The 20,402-nt window shown below is 48.4% G+C and overlaps 1 protein-coding gene across 1 annotated transcript in view; it reads left to right on the top strand.

Moving 5' to 3' along the window:
• The first annotated feature begins 1,257 nt into the window (after positions 1 to 1,257).
• Positions 1,258 to 20,402, top strand: part of DAZL (deleted in azoospermia like) — a 312,957-nt gene continuing 293,812 nt past the window's right edge. Inside the window, 1 exon segment of the mRNA XM_030202610.1 lies at positions 1,258 to 1,354. Coding sequence (XP_030058470.1) covers positions 1,352 to 1,354 — 3 coding nt within the window. The 5' untranslated portion in view covers positions 1,258 to 1,351.

Here is a 20,402-nt window from a genome sequence, read left to right as displayed (position 1 = left end):
GGATAGAAGGAGGGGGGAGAGAGAGACATTAGATGGAAGGATTGGGTGAGAGGGTAGATGGGTGGAAGGATTGGGAGAGAAAGAGGGAAGACGCTGGAGGGAAGGGTAGGGAGAAAGAGGAGACGATGGATGGAAGGATGCAGAAAGAAAGAAAGAAAGAAAGAGGGGAGACACTGGAAGGATGGGGAGAGAAATAGGAGAGCTGCTGGATGGAAAAGGGGAGTAGTGAAAGACTGGAGAATAAGAGGAAGGGGCATGGGGAGAACAAGGGTGAGGAAAAGATGAAAAGCCATAGGTAGATGAAGGAAATTAAAGAATGGATAGTAAGAATGAATTCAATCTGGACAGAGAGAGAGAAGGAGGAGGCAGAAAAATATTGAAGAAAACAAAGAAAAAGGAAAGAAAAATGACAAATGGCCAGGAAACCCTGGCAAAAGAGTTAAGAGAAGACGAAGGAAAGCGGAATCAAGAGACTGGGAGCAACACAATTAGAAAAAGTAAATGGCCATACAGCAAAGGTAAAGAAAATAATGTTATTTTTAATTTAGGATAAAGTAATATGGTAGCTGTGTTAATAAAGTTTCAGAGACCAATACTTCCTGCCTTAGGTCAGGAGAGGATACCATAACAGCATTATACTGACCTGAGGCAGGAGGTTTTGGCCTCTGAAAGCTAATTGAAAAGGGTGTTAGGCTATTAAATAAATTATTTTCTGAAATGGTTGTGGGTTTGAGGTGTACCAGGGGGTGAAGCCCATGCAAAGTGGGGCGGGGCTGTGGGCACCTACTAAAATCTCCCTCAAAAATTAGGACCCTTGGCAGCTCTATAAAAGTTGCAAACTGGTTTTATACCATTTCCTTATTATTTGGGAAAATATTACCATATTAGTATAGTAACACTAAAGATGTTTGTGTTTGAATTTAGAAATGGAATTACTGTTTCTTCTTAAACCCTACTGCTGCTGATCTTCTCACATTCTGGCAGATGTTTCATTTATGTTTCGATCTGTTTAATTTTTAAAAATTTGAGATGAAATACAAACATTTCAAAACGAGTGATTAGCCCTCCTTTCTACAGTTGGACTGGTCTTCAAGAATATGCGCAATCCAGGAAACTAAAAGGCACTTTAATGACAAATTCAGAAGTGGTATAGCCCGGTGACCTCCCTTGTTCCCCCTCTTCCTTTGGACTATTCCGATTATAGACTATAAATATAAGTGGCTCTCCCCACCTTGGGATACTGCATTTGTAAGAAGGAGGGTTGTTTTTTTGTGTTTAGTTTTGTTTTTTTAACTTGAGGTTTTGTTTGAAGTTTGGTTTTTAAGTGTTTAGCATTCAGTTAACGTTGAAAATGGTAAGTACAAACGGTCTAAAAAATTAAGTAAACGTGTATTTGAGAAAGTAGACTGTAAAAGGGGAGAGGTGGAAGTCTTAAGTTTGACTTGAGGCCCTTGGTCTATTTTCTTGTCGAATGAGAGAAAGGTGCTGGTTCAAAGAGGCCACGCTTTTTGTGGGGAGAGTGGGAACGAAAGAAGTATTTTTTTTCCCGCCAAGTTGGTTCGAGGAGTTTCTTTGGCTGTCACGTTCCCTGCGTTGGGCGAGGGATTGCAAGCTCTTTTGTGCAGGGACTGTCTTCTTCATGTTCAATTGTAAAGCGCTGCGTACGACTGATAGCACTATAGAAGTGATTTATTGTAGTAGTAGGCGCGCAGGCCAGGTTGGCTGTAGCACGCGTTGCTGTTTTTTCTTGGGTTGGGCGCGGGTGGGTCTCGGTTCATGTTCCCGCGTGAATTCGTTGTAATTCGCCGAGGTTGAAGACAGATCGGTTTCTGCGGGATGTTCTTCTTGTTCCTGAGCTCCGAGGTCGGCAATAGGCGCTTTCCTAATTTTTTGAAGTAGAGGCAATGGGAAGGAAATAGTGTGGGTATTGGTTAGGCCTTTTAATTTTTTAAGCTTCTAGGCTACTCAAGCCTGCTCCTTGGCGCTGAGAACTCCCGGTAACTGACATGTTTAGAGGGTTATTTGATTTATAAGTTGTGTCGATGATGCTAACCTTAGTGACTTAGCTGCTCTAGGGGTATACGATAAAGATGCATTTGCTTGGGCTATAGTAAGTTTTGGAAAATTGTAGTATGTGCATTTTCCCACTCATACTCTGTTCTCGCTGACCCCAAATTGTTCCAAGAGGCTGGGATCTAAAGGCTTCCTTTCCACAGCCCAGTGTCTCTCACCCTCTTCCTCCCCCACTTGAGCTGCCTGTTGTAGTGTCGAAAAATCAATACTTCGTAAGTGCAGTTTATTATTTTTTTTATCAATGACTGGGTTTTATGATGTCAAACCTTTAGCTACTCAAGTTGATATTTATTTGTTATATCCCATGATATTCCAAAAGGTAATTTTTCGTTTAATGTGGTTTACATAAAACTAATAAAAATTACAATACTAATCAGTTAATTGAACAGTATCAAAAACATGATTTGCCTGTGCAGTTTTCTGAGAGCTGGCGGTCATAGGAGTGGAGGAGTGGCCTAGTGGTTAGAGCACTGGTCATGCAATCCAGAGGTGGCCAGTTCAAATCCCACTGCTGCTCCTTGTGATCTTGAGCAAGTCATTCAATCCTCCATTGCCTCAAGTACAAACTTAGATTGTGAGCCCTCCTGGGACAGAGAAATATCCGGAGTACCTGTAACTCAACCTTGAGCTACTACTGAAAAAGATGTGAGCAAAATCTAAATAAATAAAATAAATAACATGGTCACTACTTTGCTCTGTCTGTTTGAACAGAAGTTTCTTATTAGCTATGCCAGACAGGTCCAGGTAAGTGTTATGTTCTTTTGCCAGCAGATGGGGCCAGAAAAAACATAACTTGATTTGACTCGCCTTATAAAGGGCTGTTAACTGTAGTATTTCTCTGGCTTCAGCAGATGGTACAGAAACTGTGAATGAGAATGCACACTTTCCTAATGGCATACAGACATCTGTGGAATACTATGTAAATGACCCTTTTGGGCAGATTTCCTCCTCCTCTCAATTGTGAACAGACTAGCTAGGATTGCCTGAGGATGGTCCACATAGCCCAGAGAACTATTGGTCTCTGGGCTGTGTCCCCCTCCCTGTCAAGAGCTTGCTGATTTTTTGTTCTTGGGGGAAAGGCTTTATGTAGTTTTCAGATTGCCTCCTGTTTTTTTTTTTTATAGTTGTGGGTGGAATGGGATCTGTGTATGTGTGGGGGGTGCATCTGATGTGGTCTCATCCTTCTTTTCTCTACAGTTGTTTCCAGGACTTGCTGTAGTTAAGTTATATTCTGAATGTTAGTTGTATTTGGCCTGTCTTGGGAGCAGGTAGGCATGGGGGGGGGGGAGTAGTGTGTGGTTGGGTGAATCTGATTGTGAAAGCTCAGCACCCAGCTAGAAGCAAAACTGGAGAGGCTGCCCAGATTGGGCTGTGTGTGAAATAAGATCTGGTCAGCATTGTTGTATGATCTACCATTTTATTGTTGCTTTGCTGCAGAAATATGTAAGTGAAGCATTCTGTGTTCTTTATCATTTTTTGATACAGAGAATCAGAATCTTGTGAAGGCTATATATCTACCCTCATTAATAACAGAGCCTGCACAGTTCTCAAGTGAGTTTATTTCAGCAGGCAACCGCACATGTATTTTAGAGGGTCCCCTCTTCTTCCCTTCCCTCCTGAGTAGTGGAGCAATAGTGGGAACAGTCTACAGAACTACTTTTCTGCTTCCCTGCATGAGTAAAGTTTCCTAGAGTTCCTCTAAGGCCAGTTCATACTGGTGATGTATGAGAAATGTAAAAAAATAAAAAAATCCTTGATGTCTTGCTTTGGGAGTACATTCAGGTTCCTTATTGAGCCTGTTCTAGCCCTAATTTGTCTCCCTGTATGGAAGGAACTGCAAGTTGACCTTAGTAATGTTTCAGGTGCTAGAGCATTCCACTGACTGGGGGGGGCAGATGCACTAAGGTCCTCGGAAGAGCCCTTCCTTTACTGATTCCATAGCAAATCGGTAGGGAACGGCCATGCATCAAGGAAAGGGAATGCAAATGAGCTGCTCCTTGTAGCTTACTTGTATTTTCTATTCCCTCGGAAGCCAGTCGAGCATGTGCAGAGCAGCCAAGCGTTAATGCTGGCTGCTCTGCGCATGCCAAGGACGTCCACTCAAAAAAAAAAAAAAGACTTCCCTGACCAGCAGGAAACTTGTCAGCAGCCTGAAACCTCTGAAGAGAAACAGGGCTGGAGCCCCAGTTAATTTAAGTGCTACTGCTCGTAACATTTCCATTGTTTACTGTTTTGCAAGTTAAAGGCAGGCTTACATCAGGCAATTAGGAAGGACTTCTCTGAAGGAAACAAACAAAAAAAAAAATTCAAGTGCTCCTCAGGGACATCTTAACAATAGCTGGACCTCTACCTGCACCTTTTGTGATGGGCGTCCTCTTGGACGTGTTTTTCTTACCTGCAATTAGGAAGGACTTCTCTGAAGAAAAAAAAAAAAAGACGTTCTTGTTTTTCTTACTTGCCTAAACTGACCTCAACAGTCCCCTCCAAGGTGGTTTTCACCCCCCCCCCCCCCCCCCCCCCCAAGATCAGGACGTGTGAGAAAGTCCAAATCAAAACATTTTGGATGTCCCTCCCTCCAGGTCTCTCTCTCAGCCAATCCCAGCGCTGTGATTGGCTGAGAGAGACCTGGAGGGAGGGACATCCAAAATGTTTTGATTTGGACGTCCTCGCAGGATTACAGGCAGAAACCGTCGCCTGAGCCACTTCGGCAGCATTCTTAAAAATGGTGTGCGGTTCACAGTGAGCACTCTCTGGAAAAACTAAGGGCCACTCTATCTCTGAAACTTCAGTGCACTCTGTGCTGCAGAGACCTGCTGAATGCCGTTTCCCGCATCAGGAACAGTGTTTCATGGTCTCTGCCACCATACTGAACTGCCCCGAAGGAACAAAAGATGCTGGCAGTTACCCACTGCTGAAGAAAAGTGCGGGACCTGCAAGTTGGGAACCGAGGTAAAACGCTCTGGCTGTGAACCTAAGGCGGGAGTCAGGCACTGAATAGCACTGCCCTTACTTCAGATTTTTTTTTTTTTAGTGAGGAGGTAGGAAAAAAAGAGAGCAGCAAATAAAGCCTGAAAAGAGAGACTATGGGGTGAAGTAGGGACCCAGAGACTTGGGTATGCTTCCAAAGTTGACACTCTCAGACACCCCCGGCTCAAACTGGCCACCGGCCCAGGAGCACCCTCAGGAGCCTTGGATCCAGGTGCTGGAGAGAAGTGCCCACCACCTGCTAGAGACAGAGATACACTAAGTGAGGAAGGAGCTGGCTGTCTGGTATCGCTGCCTTCAGTTCTGTTTATCTCCACCTGCTGGTAGATGGACATAACGCACCAGTTCATGGATTCATCTGCTGCAGGTGACAAGGTAGAGGCCATTACAGCCAAAACATTGTCCTTCAAAGAATGGAAAAAGGACCTAAATGAAGAACATAAGAAGCAACTTAAGCACTGGCAAAGAATAAATAAAGAAGGCTAAAAGAGAATATGAAGAGAAACTTGCTGCAGAGGCCACCCGAGTGCAGCACCCCCAAGGAATTAGGGAACCCCCACGGGCCTCATCCTCTGCCAGCAGATAACTAAAATAGCACACAGATATATAAGAGAAAAGAAAACTGAGAAAGATATAGGTACATTTACCCGAGCTAACAAATTAGAAATCAGAAAACAGAATAGACATTTTGAGACCAAGGGGCTCACCACATCTACCACCTGCTGGAGACTGAGAATTCTGAGGTTTCCATGGGGCTGAGCACAGCTCTTACTGGCTGCCTCAAAATCAGTCTTCAGTCTCCACCTGCTGGTTGGCGTGCACAACCCATCAGTCATTCTGGGCTGGGCCAGAGGTACACTAAGGAAGACCAAGATTACTTCCAGAAGGTAGGGTGCTAAATGTGACTTGGAAGCCACAGCAGTAATCTGATGCTTAAGCCAGAGCTAACTTTTTGCAGAGAGGATCAAGAATTGGCTGGTGTGGCTGTGCACTAGAACTGGCTGCACACTGGAGCTAACAAGTGCAGCTGAGAACCAGAGCCAGATTCCTTAGCAGAATATGGCTTCCATATCATCAAGCTGATCAATCCATAGACTGGTGGGTTGTGTCCATCTACCAGCAGGTGGAGATAGAGAGCAAACTTTTGCCTCCCTATATGTGGTCATGTGCTGCCGGAAACTCCTCAGTATGTTCTCTATCTCAGCAGGTGGTGGTCACACACAGCAGCAGCTCTGGCTAGGCCTCCAAGCCTAATTTTTAGGTTTTGTTGAGTGCCTGGGGTTGAGGGCTCTTTTGAGCAAGTGCAAACCTGGTGGTGCCAGGTCCCTCCTTTTCTCCCCCCTCCCGCTGGCTCCGTTAAAAAAAAAAAAAAAAAAAAAAAAAAAAAAAATTTTAAACGTCCTTAAAGGCGTTTATTTCGACGTTTATTTAAACGTTCATTGCAGCTACTCACTGGGACACCAGTTCGTTACAGCTCGGAGCGGACAGCAGGTAATTTTTACCTTTTTATAGCGGGCAGGGGGTTCCCCGATTCTTCTCCTCGTGGCATATGGCGTCGGAGGGCGAGGGCGCAAAGGGTCGCTCCCCGGATCGCTTGAGCGCTTCTAGAGGGGATGCGGGGGTCTTACAGCCTGATTCGCCCTTGTTGGGTGACAGTTTCGTGACCGATGAATGTCCCGGTCCTTCCTCCGGCGTGGCGGTTTTTCCCGCCATAAACGCCCATCCCCCGCTCCTCGCCTCCGCCATCTTGGCCGGCCACGCGGCTCGGACGGCTTCTTCGTGGGCCGCCCTTGAGGTTGGAGACAATGCCATGAACGCCCTTAATTTGGGAGACGGCACAAAAGCGGCTAAAGTTAAGCGCCGCTCTTCCCGCGCGGCTCCTTCGCGGAGTGTCGCGTCGGACGCCATTTTGGATGCGCAGCATGTCTCTCCCCCGCTCTTGCGAGCGCCGGTTGAGGGTGCGTCTAGGGCTGTTGCCCAGGCTGCGGAAGTGCACAGTCTGGGGGGGTTTCTCCCCCGAGTTTGTTTTGCTGCTGCATCAGGCTTTCCTCATGCAAAACGCTGCCCCTGCTCCCTCGTCTGGTAAAGAGGTTGAGGTTCCCAGAGGTAAACGCCCTCGGGTTGATTCCCAGGCCTTGGAGGACTTTGTCTCCTCCGATATAGATGAGGGCAGCGTGTCTGAGGTCTCCCAACGGTCCTTTGCGGATTCCTTGGAGGAGACGGATCCCCGCTCGGATGGAGCGGATGACCCCTCTGCAGCGCGGCTTTTTAGCCCAGAGGATTTGCCCAACCTGTTGTTACAGGCCATGGACACTTTGAAGATTTCCTCTCCGGAGGACGTCTCTCCCTCAGCCCCTGTTGGCTCCGCCATTATGCTGGGGACGAAGCGCCCGCCTAGAACCTTCCACGTGCATGATGCCATGCACACCTTAATTTCGGCTCAATGGGATGTCCCGGAAGCGAGCCTTAAAGTGGCTAGGGCTATGTCCCGCCTCTATCCTTTGGCTGTGAGTGAACGTGAGGCCTATCTGTAGCCTACCGTGGATTCTTTAATCACTGCGGTGACTAAGAGAACGGCGTTGCCGGTGGAAGGTGGCACGGCCCTAAAGGACGCCCAAGACAGAAGATTGGAGGCGGCCTTAAGGTCGTCCTTTGAGGCGGCTGCTTTAAGTTTGCAGGCCTCAGTTTGCGGCTCCTATGTGGCCAGGGCGTGCCTGACTATGGTGCAGCGGGCTTCCCCCTCTGATCATTCCTTGAGGGCTGATTGGCCGGCCCTGGAATCGGGCTTAACCTATTTGGCAGACTTGCTGTATGATGTCTTGAGGGCCTCAGCTAAAGGCATGGCTCAGACAATCTCTGCGCGGCGGTGGCTTTGGCTGAAACATTGGTCTGCTGACCACGCCTCTAAATCCCGCCTGGCTAGATTGCCTTTTAAAGGCAAGCTGCTCTTTGGGGTCGAGCTGGACAAAATCGTGACCGATCTCGGCACGTCTAAGGGCAAGAAATTACCAGAGGTCAGGGCTCGGGCTAGTACTCGTCCCGGTACCTCCAGAGGACGGTTGCAGGAAGCCCGTCGGTACCGCCCGGGCAAGTCGGGTTCTTCTGCCCCCTCTTCCTTCAAGAGGAATTTCTCCCCCAAGCAGCATTCCTTTCGCAGAGACCGCCGTCCCGGAGGTGCTCACTCCGGTCCTCCCCCAGGGTCTCGTACCCAATGACGGGGCCTTGGTCCACGCCCCAGTGCAGATTGGAGGACGGCTGTCCTCGTTTCTGGGCGAGTGGACCACAATAACTTCAGACGCGTGGGTGCTGGAAGTCATCAGAGACGGCTACAAGCTAGAGTTCTGCCGACCCTTAAAAGACGGGTTTGTACTCTCTCCCTGCAAGTCTCCGGTCAAAGCTGTGGCAGTGCAGCAGACCTTGGACAATCTGATCTGCCTGGGCGCGGTCGTTCCTGTGCCAGAAAGTCAGCTTGGCAAGGGACGTTACTCCATTTACTTTGTGGTACCAAAGAAAGGAGGTTCTGTCCGGCCTATCCTCGACCTCAAAGGGGTCAATCGGGCCTTGAAAGTGCGGCACTTTCGCATGGAGACTCTCCGCTCTGTTATAGCGGCAGTGAAGGCAGGAGAGTTCTTGGCTTCCTTGGACATCAAGGAAGCGTACCTGCATATTCCCATCTGGCCTCCTCATCAACGCTTTCTGCGTTTTGCAGTCCTGGGACGACACTTCCAGTTCAGAGCCCTCCCATTCGGGTTGGCTACTGCTCCGCGGACCTTTTCCAAAGTAATGGTGGTCATCGCGGCCTTCCTACGAAAGGAAGGGGTACAAGTCCATCCTTATCTGGACGACTGGTTGATCCGAGCCCCCTCTTATGCAGAGTGCGGCAAAGCTGTGGACCGGGTAGTTGCTCTTTTGAGCTCCCTGGGATGGATCATCAACTGGGAGAAGAGCCAGCTGCGCCCGACTCAGTCCCCTGGAGTACCTGGGAGTTCGATTCGACACCCAAGTGGGCAGAGTGTTCCTGCCAGACAATCGGATTGTCAAACTTCAGGCTCAGGTGGACCAGTTCCTGGAGCCTCTCCTCTTCGGGCTTGGGACTATGTGCAGCTGTTGGGCTCTATGACGGCCACGATGGAAGTAGTGCCCTGGGCCAGGGCTCATATGAGACCACTTCAACACTCCTTGCTGCAGCGCTGGACTCCGATGTCGGAGGATTATGCTGTGCGACTTCCCTTGGACCCAGCAGTGCGCAAGGCGCTGAGCTGGTGGATGCAGACAGACAAATTGTCTGCGGGAATGCCTCTGGTGACCCCAGAGTGGATTGTCGTCACGACGGACCGCCTCTTTGTCGGGCTGGGGAGCCCACTGCTTGGGAAGGACAGCGCAGGGGCTCTGGTCTCCTGCAGAGGCAAAGTGGTCTATCAACCTCCTGGAACTCAGAGCCATTCGGTTGGCGCTTTTGGAGTTCATCCCGGTACTGGTGTGGAAGCCTGTATGGGTCCTGTCGGACAATGCCACGGCTGTGGCCTATGTCAACCGCTAGGGAGGTACCAAGAGCGCCCCTCTAGCCAAGGAGGCTATGTATCTTTGCCAGTGGGCGGAAGCGAACCTGGAGCAGCTTTCAGCGGCCCACATTGCCGGAGTCATGAATGTCAAGGCGGACTTTCTCAGTCGCCATACCTTGGAGCCCGGAGAGTGGCAGCTATCTGCTCAGGCGTTCTTGGACATCACGAAGCGCTGGGGCCAGCCGAGCCTAGATCTGATGGCGTCATCGGCCAATTGCCAAGTGCCGCGCTTCTTCAGCAGAGGACGGGACCCTCGATCCCTGGGAGTAGATGCTCTTCTCCAACAGTGGCCGACACAAGAGCTCCTCTATGTGTTTCCGCCCTGGCCCATGTTGGGCAGGGTGCTAGACCGGGTGGCAAAGCATCCCGGCAGGGTAATCCTGGTGGGTCCGGATTGGCCCAGGCGTCCCTGGTATGCGGACTTGATCAGGCTCTCAGTGGACGATCCTCTGCGTCTGCCAGTGGAGCAGGGCCTGTTACATCAGGGTCCCGTGGTGATGGAGGATCCCTCCCCCTTTGGTCTTACGGCCTGGCTATTGAGCGGCAGCGTCTGAGGAAGAAGGGCTTCTCAGACAAGGTCATCGCCACTATGCTGAGAGCGAGGAAGCGCTCTACTTCTACTGTTTACGCCAGGGTTTGGCGTATCTTTGCAGCGTGGTGTGAAGCAGGCTCACTTTCTCCCTTCACTGCTCCAATTTCTTCAGTGTTGGCGTTCCTGCAAGAAGGTCTGGAGAAAGGCCTGTCGCTCAGTTCCCTTAAAGTCCAGGTAGCGGCTCTGGCTTGCTTCAGGGGCCGCCTGAAGGGTGCTTCCCTGGCTTCACAGCCAGATGTGGTGCGCTTTCTCAAGGGAGTTAATCACCTGCGCCCTCCTCTGCACTCAGTGGTGCCTGCGTGGAATCTCAACCTGGTGCTAAGAGCATTGCAGAAGCCGCCTTTTGAACCCTTGTCGAGGGCATCTCTGAAAGACCTGACGTTGAAAGCAGTCTTTTTGGTGGCTATCACTTCAGCCAGAAGAGTTTCCGAGCTCCAGGCGCTCTCATGTCGAGAGCCTTTTCTGCAGTTCACTGAGGCAGGAGTGACTATTCGCACAGTGCCTTCCTTTCTGCCCAAGATTGTTTCTCGCTTCCATGTGAATCAGCAGCTCTGTCTCCCTTCCTTTCGTAGGGAGGACTACCCAGAGGAGTACTCTGCTCTTAATTTCTGGATGTGAGACGAGTCATCATCAGATACTTGGAAGTGACCAATGATTTCCGGAAATCGGATCATCTGTTTGTCCTGTTTGCAGGTCCTCGTAAGGGTCTGCAGGCTGCTAAGCCTACAGTGGCAAGATGGGTCAAGGAAGCCATTGCAGCGGCTTATGTGGCCGCGGGGAAGGTGCCGCCTATCCAGCTGAAGGCTCACTCCACGAGAGCTCAGGCGGCCTCGATGGCAGAGGCCGGATCCGTCTCCTTGGAAGAGATATGCAAGGCGGCAACTTGGGCTTCGGCTCATACATTCTCCAAGCATTACCGGTTGACTGTGGCTGCACGGGCGGAGGCCCGGTTTGGAGCTTCAGTGTTGAGGTCAGGGATTTCTATGTCCCGCCCTGGGTGAGTACTGCTTCGGTACATCCCACCAGTCAGCTTGATGATATGGAAGGTAAAATTATGTATAATCATACCTGATAATTTTCTTTCCATTAATCATAGCTGATCAATCCATAGCCCCTCCCAGATATCTGTACTGTTTTTATTCTGGTTGCATTTCAGGTTCAAGTTTAGTCTTCAGTTACTTCAGAAAGACTTCGTGTTCAGTTCTTCCTTCACTTGGATTCTTCAAGAGTTGAGACGAGTTTGTGTTACAGTGAGCTGCTGCATTCCTCTCCCTCCGTTTACGGGACTGGATTGAGACTTAAAATTCTGCCGGCACTCCCTCCCGCTTCGTGCGGCTGTAGGGCAGCTTTGTACCCTTCCCGCTTCGGCGGTGTTAGGGTCAGTCAGCTCCTCCCGCGGTTGCGGTTGCAGGATAAGCCAGATCCCCCCGCATCGGCGGGGTGGTGTCCCTCCCCCGCTCCGCGGGGATGAGCTGGACGGATTCCCCTCCCCCACTTGTGTGGGGATGAGCTGGGTTAATTCCCCTCCCCCGTTTCGGCGGTGGTGAGCTGGGCAGAGTGTCCCTTTGTGGGTGTAATTCTCTAAGTGCTGAGTCCTGCGGATGGAGCTTTGATATCGACATACTGAGGAGTTTCCGGCAGCACATGACCACATATAGGGAGGCAAAAGTTTGCTCTCTATCTCCACCTGCTGGTAGATGGACACAACCCACCAGTCTATGGATTGATCAGCTATGATTAATGGAAAGAAAATTATCAGGTATGATTATACATAATTTTACCTTTATGCACCACTGCACACTACAGATAGCAAGCTGCAGCGGGACATAAAGCAGCATCTCTAGAGTTCTGTGCAACAGCATTAAGCTACCTCTACACTGAATTAGTTCTTGTTCCACTCCTCATGAAACGCCACAATAAAAAGGTGAAAGAGTGCCACAGAAGAAAGGATGCTGAAGATACTGGGGTTAGTATGCAAACGTGCGGCCAATATCAGTGTGCAAAAAGAGAGAAGAGCAGTCTTTAGTACAGGAGTGTAGTGATAACTGTTCCAGTCATGCAAGAACTGTTTGGCTAGGCAAAGCAGTTAGAGAATGGGAAAAAAAATGCCCTGTTTGGAAACATAGCTGAGTCCGCAGCTTCTAACAGGGTGGATAAACCAGCCTTGAATCTGTAACCTGGTTGAAAGGTCAGCCACCCTCCTAATAAAACTAGCTTGATGTAAACAGTGCACCCAGAGCAAATGCCACCATGGAAACACAAAGGATGCAGGATTACCATAGAGACAGAGAAACCTGGGAGGACTTCATTAGCCTCTGAATCAACTAAAAAATGTAACATTGTTCACAGAAACATGGCGTCAACAGCCCCTAAGCCTGACTAAACCCCAGCTGTACTGCCATGCTCTAAGGGAAGAGTAGGATTTGCCCTAATTCTGATCCTTTTCTCCCTTCCATTAATGATGCAGACACTCCCTGAATTTCCTCAGAGGGTACAGAAATAATTAGTGCAACTGCAGGGATGAACTCAAATCATAAATTACTGCAAGGCCACTTGAAGACTTTCAGATAGTTGGTACTTGCCAAAGTTGCAGTTGGTTCTCGCAGCCACAGAACAAGTCTGCATGAGTCAACTGGGCCTCCAACCTTGCCTCTGGGAAGCTGTTGGAGACCCCAGGACTCCCACAGGAGTCTGCAGTAAAAAAAAAAGTCTGCAAAACTGCCCCAGACCTCTTTATCAGAAGCCCTTGTTCCTCACATAAGTACTGCCACACAGGGACAGACCAAAGGTCCACCGAGCCCAGCATCCTGTTTCCAACAGTGTCCAATCCAGGTAAATACCTGGCAAGATCCCCAAAAAGTTCAATACATTTTGCATATCCCAGAAATAAGCAGATTTTCCCCAAGTCATTTTAATAATGGTCTATGGACTTTTCCTTTAGGAAGCCATCCAAACCTTTAAACCCCGCTAAGCTGACAGCCTTTACCACATTCTCTGGCAACAAAATTCCAGAGTTTAATTACAAGTTGAGTGAAGAAAACTTTTTTCCAAACTTTTAAATTTACTACTTTGTAGCTCCATCGCATGCCCCCTATTTCTAGTATTTTTGGAAAGAGTAAACAAACGATTCACGTCTACCCTTTTCACTCCACTTATTTTATAGACCTCTATCATATCTCTTTTCAGCCATCTCTTCTCCAAGCTGAAGAGCCCTAGACGCTTCAGCCTTTCCTCATAAGGAAGTCGTCCCATATCCATTATTTTTGTCACCCTTTGCTGCACCTTTTCTAATTCCACTATATGTTTTTAGAGATGCGGTGACCAGAATTGAACACTATTTGAGGTGCAGTTGCACCATGGACCGATACAAAGGCATTATGATGTCCTTATTTTTGCTTTCCATTCCTTTCCTAATACCGAACATTCTATTTGCTTACTTAGCTGCCGCAGCACACTAAGCAGAGGATTTCAACATATCAACGACGATGCTTAGATCCCTTTCTTGGTCAGTGACTACTAATGTGGAACCTTGCAATATGTAGCTATAATTCAGGTTCCTCTTTCCCACACGCATCACTTTGCACTTGCTCACATTAAACGTCATCTGCCATTTAGACACCCAGTCTCCCAAGGTCCTTAACTCCCTCCTCAAAGTGCCCTCCGCTCTCACCCCCCCCTCACTCTCTCCTCAATCACTGGCTGACTACTTCCGCGACAAGGTGCAAAAGATCAACCTTGACTTCACTACCAAGCCACCTCCTCCTCTTTACTCTTCAACCCTCTCCCTCAGCCAACCAACCAGCTCTTTCTCCTCTTTTCCTGATATCACCGAGGAGGAAACCGCCCGCCTTCTTTCCTCCTCGAAATGCACAACTTGTCCCTCTGATCCCATCCCCATCAACTTACATAACACCATCTCTTACTGTCACCTCCTCCATCTGTCATATCCTCAACCTCTCTCTCTCTCCACTGCAACTGTCCCTGACACCTTCAAGCACGCCGTAGTCACACCTCTCCTCAAAAAACCATCACTTGACCCTACCTGTCCCTCCAACTACCGCCCCATCTCCCTCCTACCCTTCCTCTCCAAAATACTTGAGCGCGCCGTTCACAGCCGCTGCCTTGATTTCCTCTCCTCTCAGGCCATCCTCAATACACTTCAAGCCGGTTTTCGCCCTCTACACTCGACAAACAGCACTCTCTAAAGTCTGTAATGACCTGTTCCTTGCCAAATCCAGAGGTCACTACTTCATCCTTATCCTCCTCGATCTATCCGCCGCTTTTGACACTCAATCATGATTTACTTCTTGCCACACTGTCCTCATTTGGATTCCAGGGCTCTGTCCTCTCCTGGTTCTCCTCTTCTCTCCCACCGCACCTTCAGAGTACACTCTCATGGATCTTCCTCCACCCCCATCCCGCTCTCTGTTGGAGTTCCCCAGGGATCTGTCCTTGGACCCCTTCTTTTTTTAATCTACACCTCTTCCCTGGACTCACTGATCTCATCTCATGGTTTCCAGTATCATCTTTATGCTGATGACACCCAGCTGTATCTCTCCACACCAGACATAACCGTGGAGACCCAGGCCAAGGTATCGGCCTGCTTATCCGACATTGCTGCATGGATGTCTGAAACTGAACATGGCCAAGACCGAGCTTATTGTCTTTCCACCAAAACCCACTTTTTTTTCTTCCTCCGCTCTCGATCTCAGTTGATAACACCCTCATCCTCCCCGTCTCATCTGCCTGCAACCTCGGAGTCATCTTCGACTCCACCCTCTCCTTCTCTGCGCATATCCAGCAGACAGCCAAGACCTGTCGCTTCTTCCTCTTTAACATCAGCAAAATTCACCCTTTCCTCTCTGAGCACACCACCCGAACTCTCATCCACGCTCTCATCACCTCTCGCCTTGACTACTGCAACCTACTCCTCACTGGCCTCCCACTTAACCATCTATCCCCCCTTCAATCTGTTCAGAACTCTGCTGCACGTCTTATATTCCGCCTGAACCGATATACTCATATCACCCCTCTCCTCAGGTCACTTCACTGGCTTCCGATCAGATACTGCATACAGTTCAAGCTTCTCCTTCTTACCTACAAATGCACTCAGTCTGCAGCCCCTCATTACCTCTCTACCCTTATCTCCCCTTACGTTCCCGCCCGAAACCTCCGCTCACAGGACAAATCCCTCCTCTCAGTACCCTTCTCCATTACCGCCAACTCCAGGCTCTGCCCATTCTGCCTCGCCTCACCCTGTGCATGGAACAAACTTCCTGAGCCCCTATGCCAAGCCTCCTCCCTACCCATCTTCAAGTCCTTGCTTAAAGCCCACCTCTTCAATGTTGCTTTCGGCACCTAACCTTTATACCTTTCAGGAAATCTAGACTGCCCCAATTTGACTGCTCCTACTTGACTGACTGTACATTTGTCCATTAGATTGTAAGCTCTTTGAGCAGGGACTGTCCTATGTTATATTGTACAGCGCTGCGTAACTCTAGTAGCGCTTTAGAAATGTTAAATAGTTGTAGTAATAGTAGTCCTCTAGTAATTTTTCACAATCCTCTTTCGGTTTATCAACTTTCAATAATTTTGTGTCGTCTGCGAATTTAATTACCTCACTAGTTACTCCCATTTTTAGGTCATTTATAAATATGTTAAAAAGCAGCAGTACCAGCACAGACCCCTGAGGAACCCTACTATCTACTCTTCACCATTGAGAATACTGACCATTTAACCCTACTCTGTTTTCTATCTTTTAACCAGTTTTTAATCCACAGTAGGACACTACCTCCTATTCCTTGGCTCTCCAATTTCTTCTGGAGTCTTTCATGAGGTACTTTGTCAAACGCTTTTTGAAAATCCAGATACACAGTATCAACCGGCTCAACTTTATCCACGTTTGTTCACCCATTCAAAGAAATGTAATAGATTGATGAGGCAAGATTTCTCTTCGCATAATCCAAGTTGGCTTTGTCTCATTAATCTATGCTTTTGACTATGCTCTGTAATTTTGTTCTTTATAATAGTCTGTACCATTTTGCCTGGTACTGACATCAGGTTCACTGGTCTATAATTTCCCGGATTTTCTCCGGAACCTTTTTTAAATATTGGCATTATATTGGCCACCCTCCAGTGTTCCGGTACCACGCTCGATTTTAAAGATAAATTACATATTACTAACAGTTCCTCAAGCTGTTTTCAATTCTGTCAGTACTCTGTTATGAATACCATCTGGTTCAGGAGATTTGCTACTCTTCAAATTGCCCCATTACATCTTCCAGGTTTATAGAGCTTTCATTCAGTTTCTCCGACTCGTCAGCTTTGAATACTATTTCTGGCATCGGTATCTCTCCCAAATTTTCCTCGGTGAAGACCGAAGGAAAGAATTAATTTAATCTCTCTGTTATGGCTTTGTCTTCCCTGAATACCCCTTTTACTCCTCATCTAGTGGTCCAGCTGATTCTTTTGCCAGCTTCTTGCTTTTAATATACCTAAAAACTATGTGTGTTTGCCTCCAACGCAATCTTTTTCAAAGTTCCTCTTTGTCTTCCTTATCAGCGTTTTGCATCTAACTTGACATTCCTTATGCTGTTTCTTATTATTTTCAGTCTGTTCCTTAGGTTTGCAGTTCTAGGATGGCACTTCAGTTTCAGGCTCTTCACTTTGGACTGGCCACAGCTCCGCACACTTTCTCAAAAGTCATAGCGCTGGTGGCAGCCTTTTTATGGAAGGAAGGGATTCGGGTGCATCCCTTTCTCGTCAACTGGTTGATTCGAGCGGCTACAGTGCAAGAGTCGGGTTGCCACCGACCGAGTTATTGCGCTCCTTCAATCCTTGGGCTGGGTCATCAACAGACAAGAGCCACCTTATTCCTGCTGAGACCCTGGAATACCTCGGAGTTCTGTTTGATGCGAAGCAAGGGAAGGTGTTTCTACCTGATGGTCGGCGGATCAAGCTGCTTTCCCAGGTCTGATCCTTGCTGAGTCTACCCTCCCCCCCCCCCCGAGTTTGGGACTATGTTCAACTGCTCGGCTCCATGGCAGCCACCTTGATAGTGATTCCGTGGGCGAGGGCCCACATGCTGCCTCTTCAGCTCTTCCTGTTGAGCAGATGGTTGCCAGCTTCTCTGGACTATCAGCAGCGCCTCCCTTGGTCGAGCCGAGCCAAGGATAGCTTAGCGTGGTGGCTCCTACCATCCAATTTGCAGAAGAGCAGGCCATTAGCCTCCCCCATTTGGGTGGTGGTCGTGACGGATGCCCTTTGCCTAGATCGGATCGCCCAGGGATCTTGGACTCCGTTCGAGGCGACTTGGCCCATAAATCGTTTGGAGTTGAGAGCAGTGGTGAATGCATTGATGAGTTTTCAGGATCTGCTGGAAGGTCAAATGGTTCAAGTCTTGTCAGACAAAACTACGACAGTGGCCTACGTCATTCGGCAGGGGGGCACTCGCAGTCTTCCTCTAGCAGAAGAGGCGTCCCGTCTGCTGGCTTGGGTAGAATCTCATGTTCTTTGCCTGTCAGCAGCTCACATTGCAGGTCAGAACAATACTCAGCCAGACTTTCTCAGCTGGACTCTTTTGGATGCAGTGGAATGGGAGCTGTCGGCAACAGCATTTCGTCTAATCTGTTAGTGTTGGACGTCAGTGATGGATCTCATGGCCACGGCACAGAATGCCAAAGTCTCCAAGTTTTTCAGCTGAAAAATCCAACCCGGAACCGCAGGACTTGACGCCCTCCTGCAGCCGTGGCCAGAGATGGGACTCTTTGTCTTTCCCCGTGGTTTCTGATAGGGAGAATTCTGTACCACATAGGACTTCATCGAGGACCAGTGTGCTGGTAGCACCTGACTGCCCCGGTGCCTTTGGTATGCGGATCTAATTTGGTTGCTCAAGGGTCCTACTTTTTTAGCTGCCGGTGACTCCGGATGTTCTCCATCAGGGTCCAGTCCGGTTGGAGGATCCCTCTCACTTTGGCCTTACGTCCTGGCTCTTGAGAGGCACCGTTTGAGGAAGGAGGTTTTTTCAGAACCTGTTATTACCGCTCTTCCGGGCTGGGAAACGGTCTACTTCGGCTGCTTATGCTTGTGTGGAAAACCTTTTCGACGTGATGTGATCAGCGCGCTGGTTAGCCCTTTCTGGCGTTGATTTCGGTCATCTAGGAGTTCCTTCAGGAAGGACTTCAAAAGGGCTTGGCCTATAATTTGCTTCAGGTTCAGGTAGCTGCTTTTGCATGTTTTTGGGGATGAGTGGGCGGTTCATCCCTGGCAGCTCACCCAGATGTGGTTCGTTTTCTGCGCGGAGCCCTCCACCTTCTCCTTCGGCGACCATGCCCTTCTTGGCATTTAAACCTGGTGCTCTGTGCTCTCCAAGCGCCGCCGTTCGAGCCCTTACACATTGCTTCTGAAATGGATCTTACCCTTAAAACAGTGTTTTTGGTTGCCATTACTTCACCTTGATGGATTTCGGAACTTCAGGCCTTGGCTTGCTGGGATCCCTTTTGTGTAGTTTTCTGAAGCCTGGGTGTTCAAATGGTCCCTTCCTTTTTGCGTAAGGTAGTCTTGACCTTCCACCTCAGACTCTTTATCTTCCTTCGTTTAGGAAGTAAGATTATCTGTAGGAATTCGTGTTTCTTCGCCTTTTGGATGTGCGAAGAGCTCTCTTCCGGTATCTGCAGGTCTCTTGAGTTTAGTCTCTCTGATCACCTCTTCGTTCTTCTCTTTGGAGCGAAGAGGGGTGAGGCAGCCTCCAAGGCTTCTGTTGCTTGGTGGATTAAGGAGACCATTGTGTCGGCGTATATTTTACACGGTTGGCTTCCATCGCTGGCTTTGAAGGCCCACTCGAGCGCAGGTGACTTCTTGGGCAGAGACGTTTATTCTACCTCTGGATGAGACCTGTTGCGCAGCTACTTGGGCTTCCCGTTATACCTTCGCCAAGCATATTACAGATTGGATGTGGCCGCTCGGGAAGATTCGCGCTTCGGGGCAGAAGTGTTGGCACGGGGAGCCTCAGCTTCCGTCCCTATTTAGGGATTGCTTTGGTACATACCACCAGTTCCTGGATTCATCTGCTGCAGGTGACAAGGAAGGTAAAATTGTCTTACCTGAAAATTTTCTTTCCTTTAGCTGCAGCAGATGAATCCAGGATCCCTCCTTTTTAGCCGACTTTGTTCATTTTTCCACGCAAATTTCTGCATTTTTTTGGTGTTCTCTTACAGATTGACAGGGATGTGAACACAGTACGGTTTTTAGTTCATACAACGAATGGATTCCGTTTCAGGTTATGTTTTGGTTCTCTGTTTTTTTGTAGTGAGGATGGTTACTGAGTTCTAGTTTTCTTGTTGCCTTTACTGCTTACGAATGATATATGTTAAGTGAGGAAGGAGTTGGCTGTCTGGTATCACTGTCTTCAGTTCTGTTTATTTCTGTCTCTACCTGCTGGTAGATGGACATAACCCACCAGTTCCTGGATTCATCTGCTGTGGCTAAAGGAAAGAAAATTCAGGTAAGACATATTTACCTTTTACTTCACATTTTAACCATGCAGGCTGACATCTTCTTTTCTTTCCACCTTTGCAAATACATGGAATGCATCTGGACTGGGCTTCCAAGGTAGTATTTGTGAATAATGGCCATACCTGATTTAGTGTCCTAACCTTTGCAGCCAATCCTTTTAGTTTCTTAACCATTTTCTCATTTTATTATAGTCACCCTTTTGAAAATTGAATGCAGCTGAACCTTGCCAGGGGTTGCTACTAAAGCATTTCTTTCATCCTTCATATGCTCTGTTTAACCCTGTCAAGCTGAGATCTTACAATGCAGCAGTGGCTCACCAGGACTAACTGTTCCATCTCTCATTCCCTCACGCAGACACGTTTTTGGCAGCTATTCTGGATCATTTGTCTTTTTCCTTACTCTTACAGATTTCCTGGTGGTTTCCTAATGAGTTGGGAACTCCCCAACATAAGATGTTAGGCATTTCTGCAGATTTCCTCCTGTTGGATTCGTAGAGTAGTCAGCTGTTTATTTTTCCCTTTTCTGTGGAGGCTGGTTAGCTTCCTGTATCCTGTTATTTTCCAAGAGTTGGGAGCCTAAGGATGGTTTTGCTCCTGAGATCTCGCCTGTTTTCCCTCCAACAGCTCTATCTCTACTGAGCGGTTGTTGAGATTGAGGGAGTTCACCTAACCCTCACG

This window comes from Microcaecilia unicolor, chromosome 1 (assembly GCF_901765095.1).
Source record: "Microcaecilia unicolor chromosome 1, aMicUni1.1, whole genome shotgun sequence".
NCBI lineage: Eukaryota > Metazoa > Chordata > Amphibia > Gymnophiona > Siphonopidae > Microcaecilia > Microcaecilia unicolor.
Note: the sequence above shows the minus strand (reverse complement) of the source record. Positions and strands in the feature narration are given on the sequence as shown.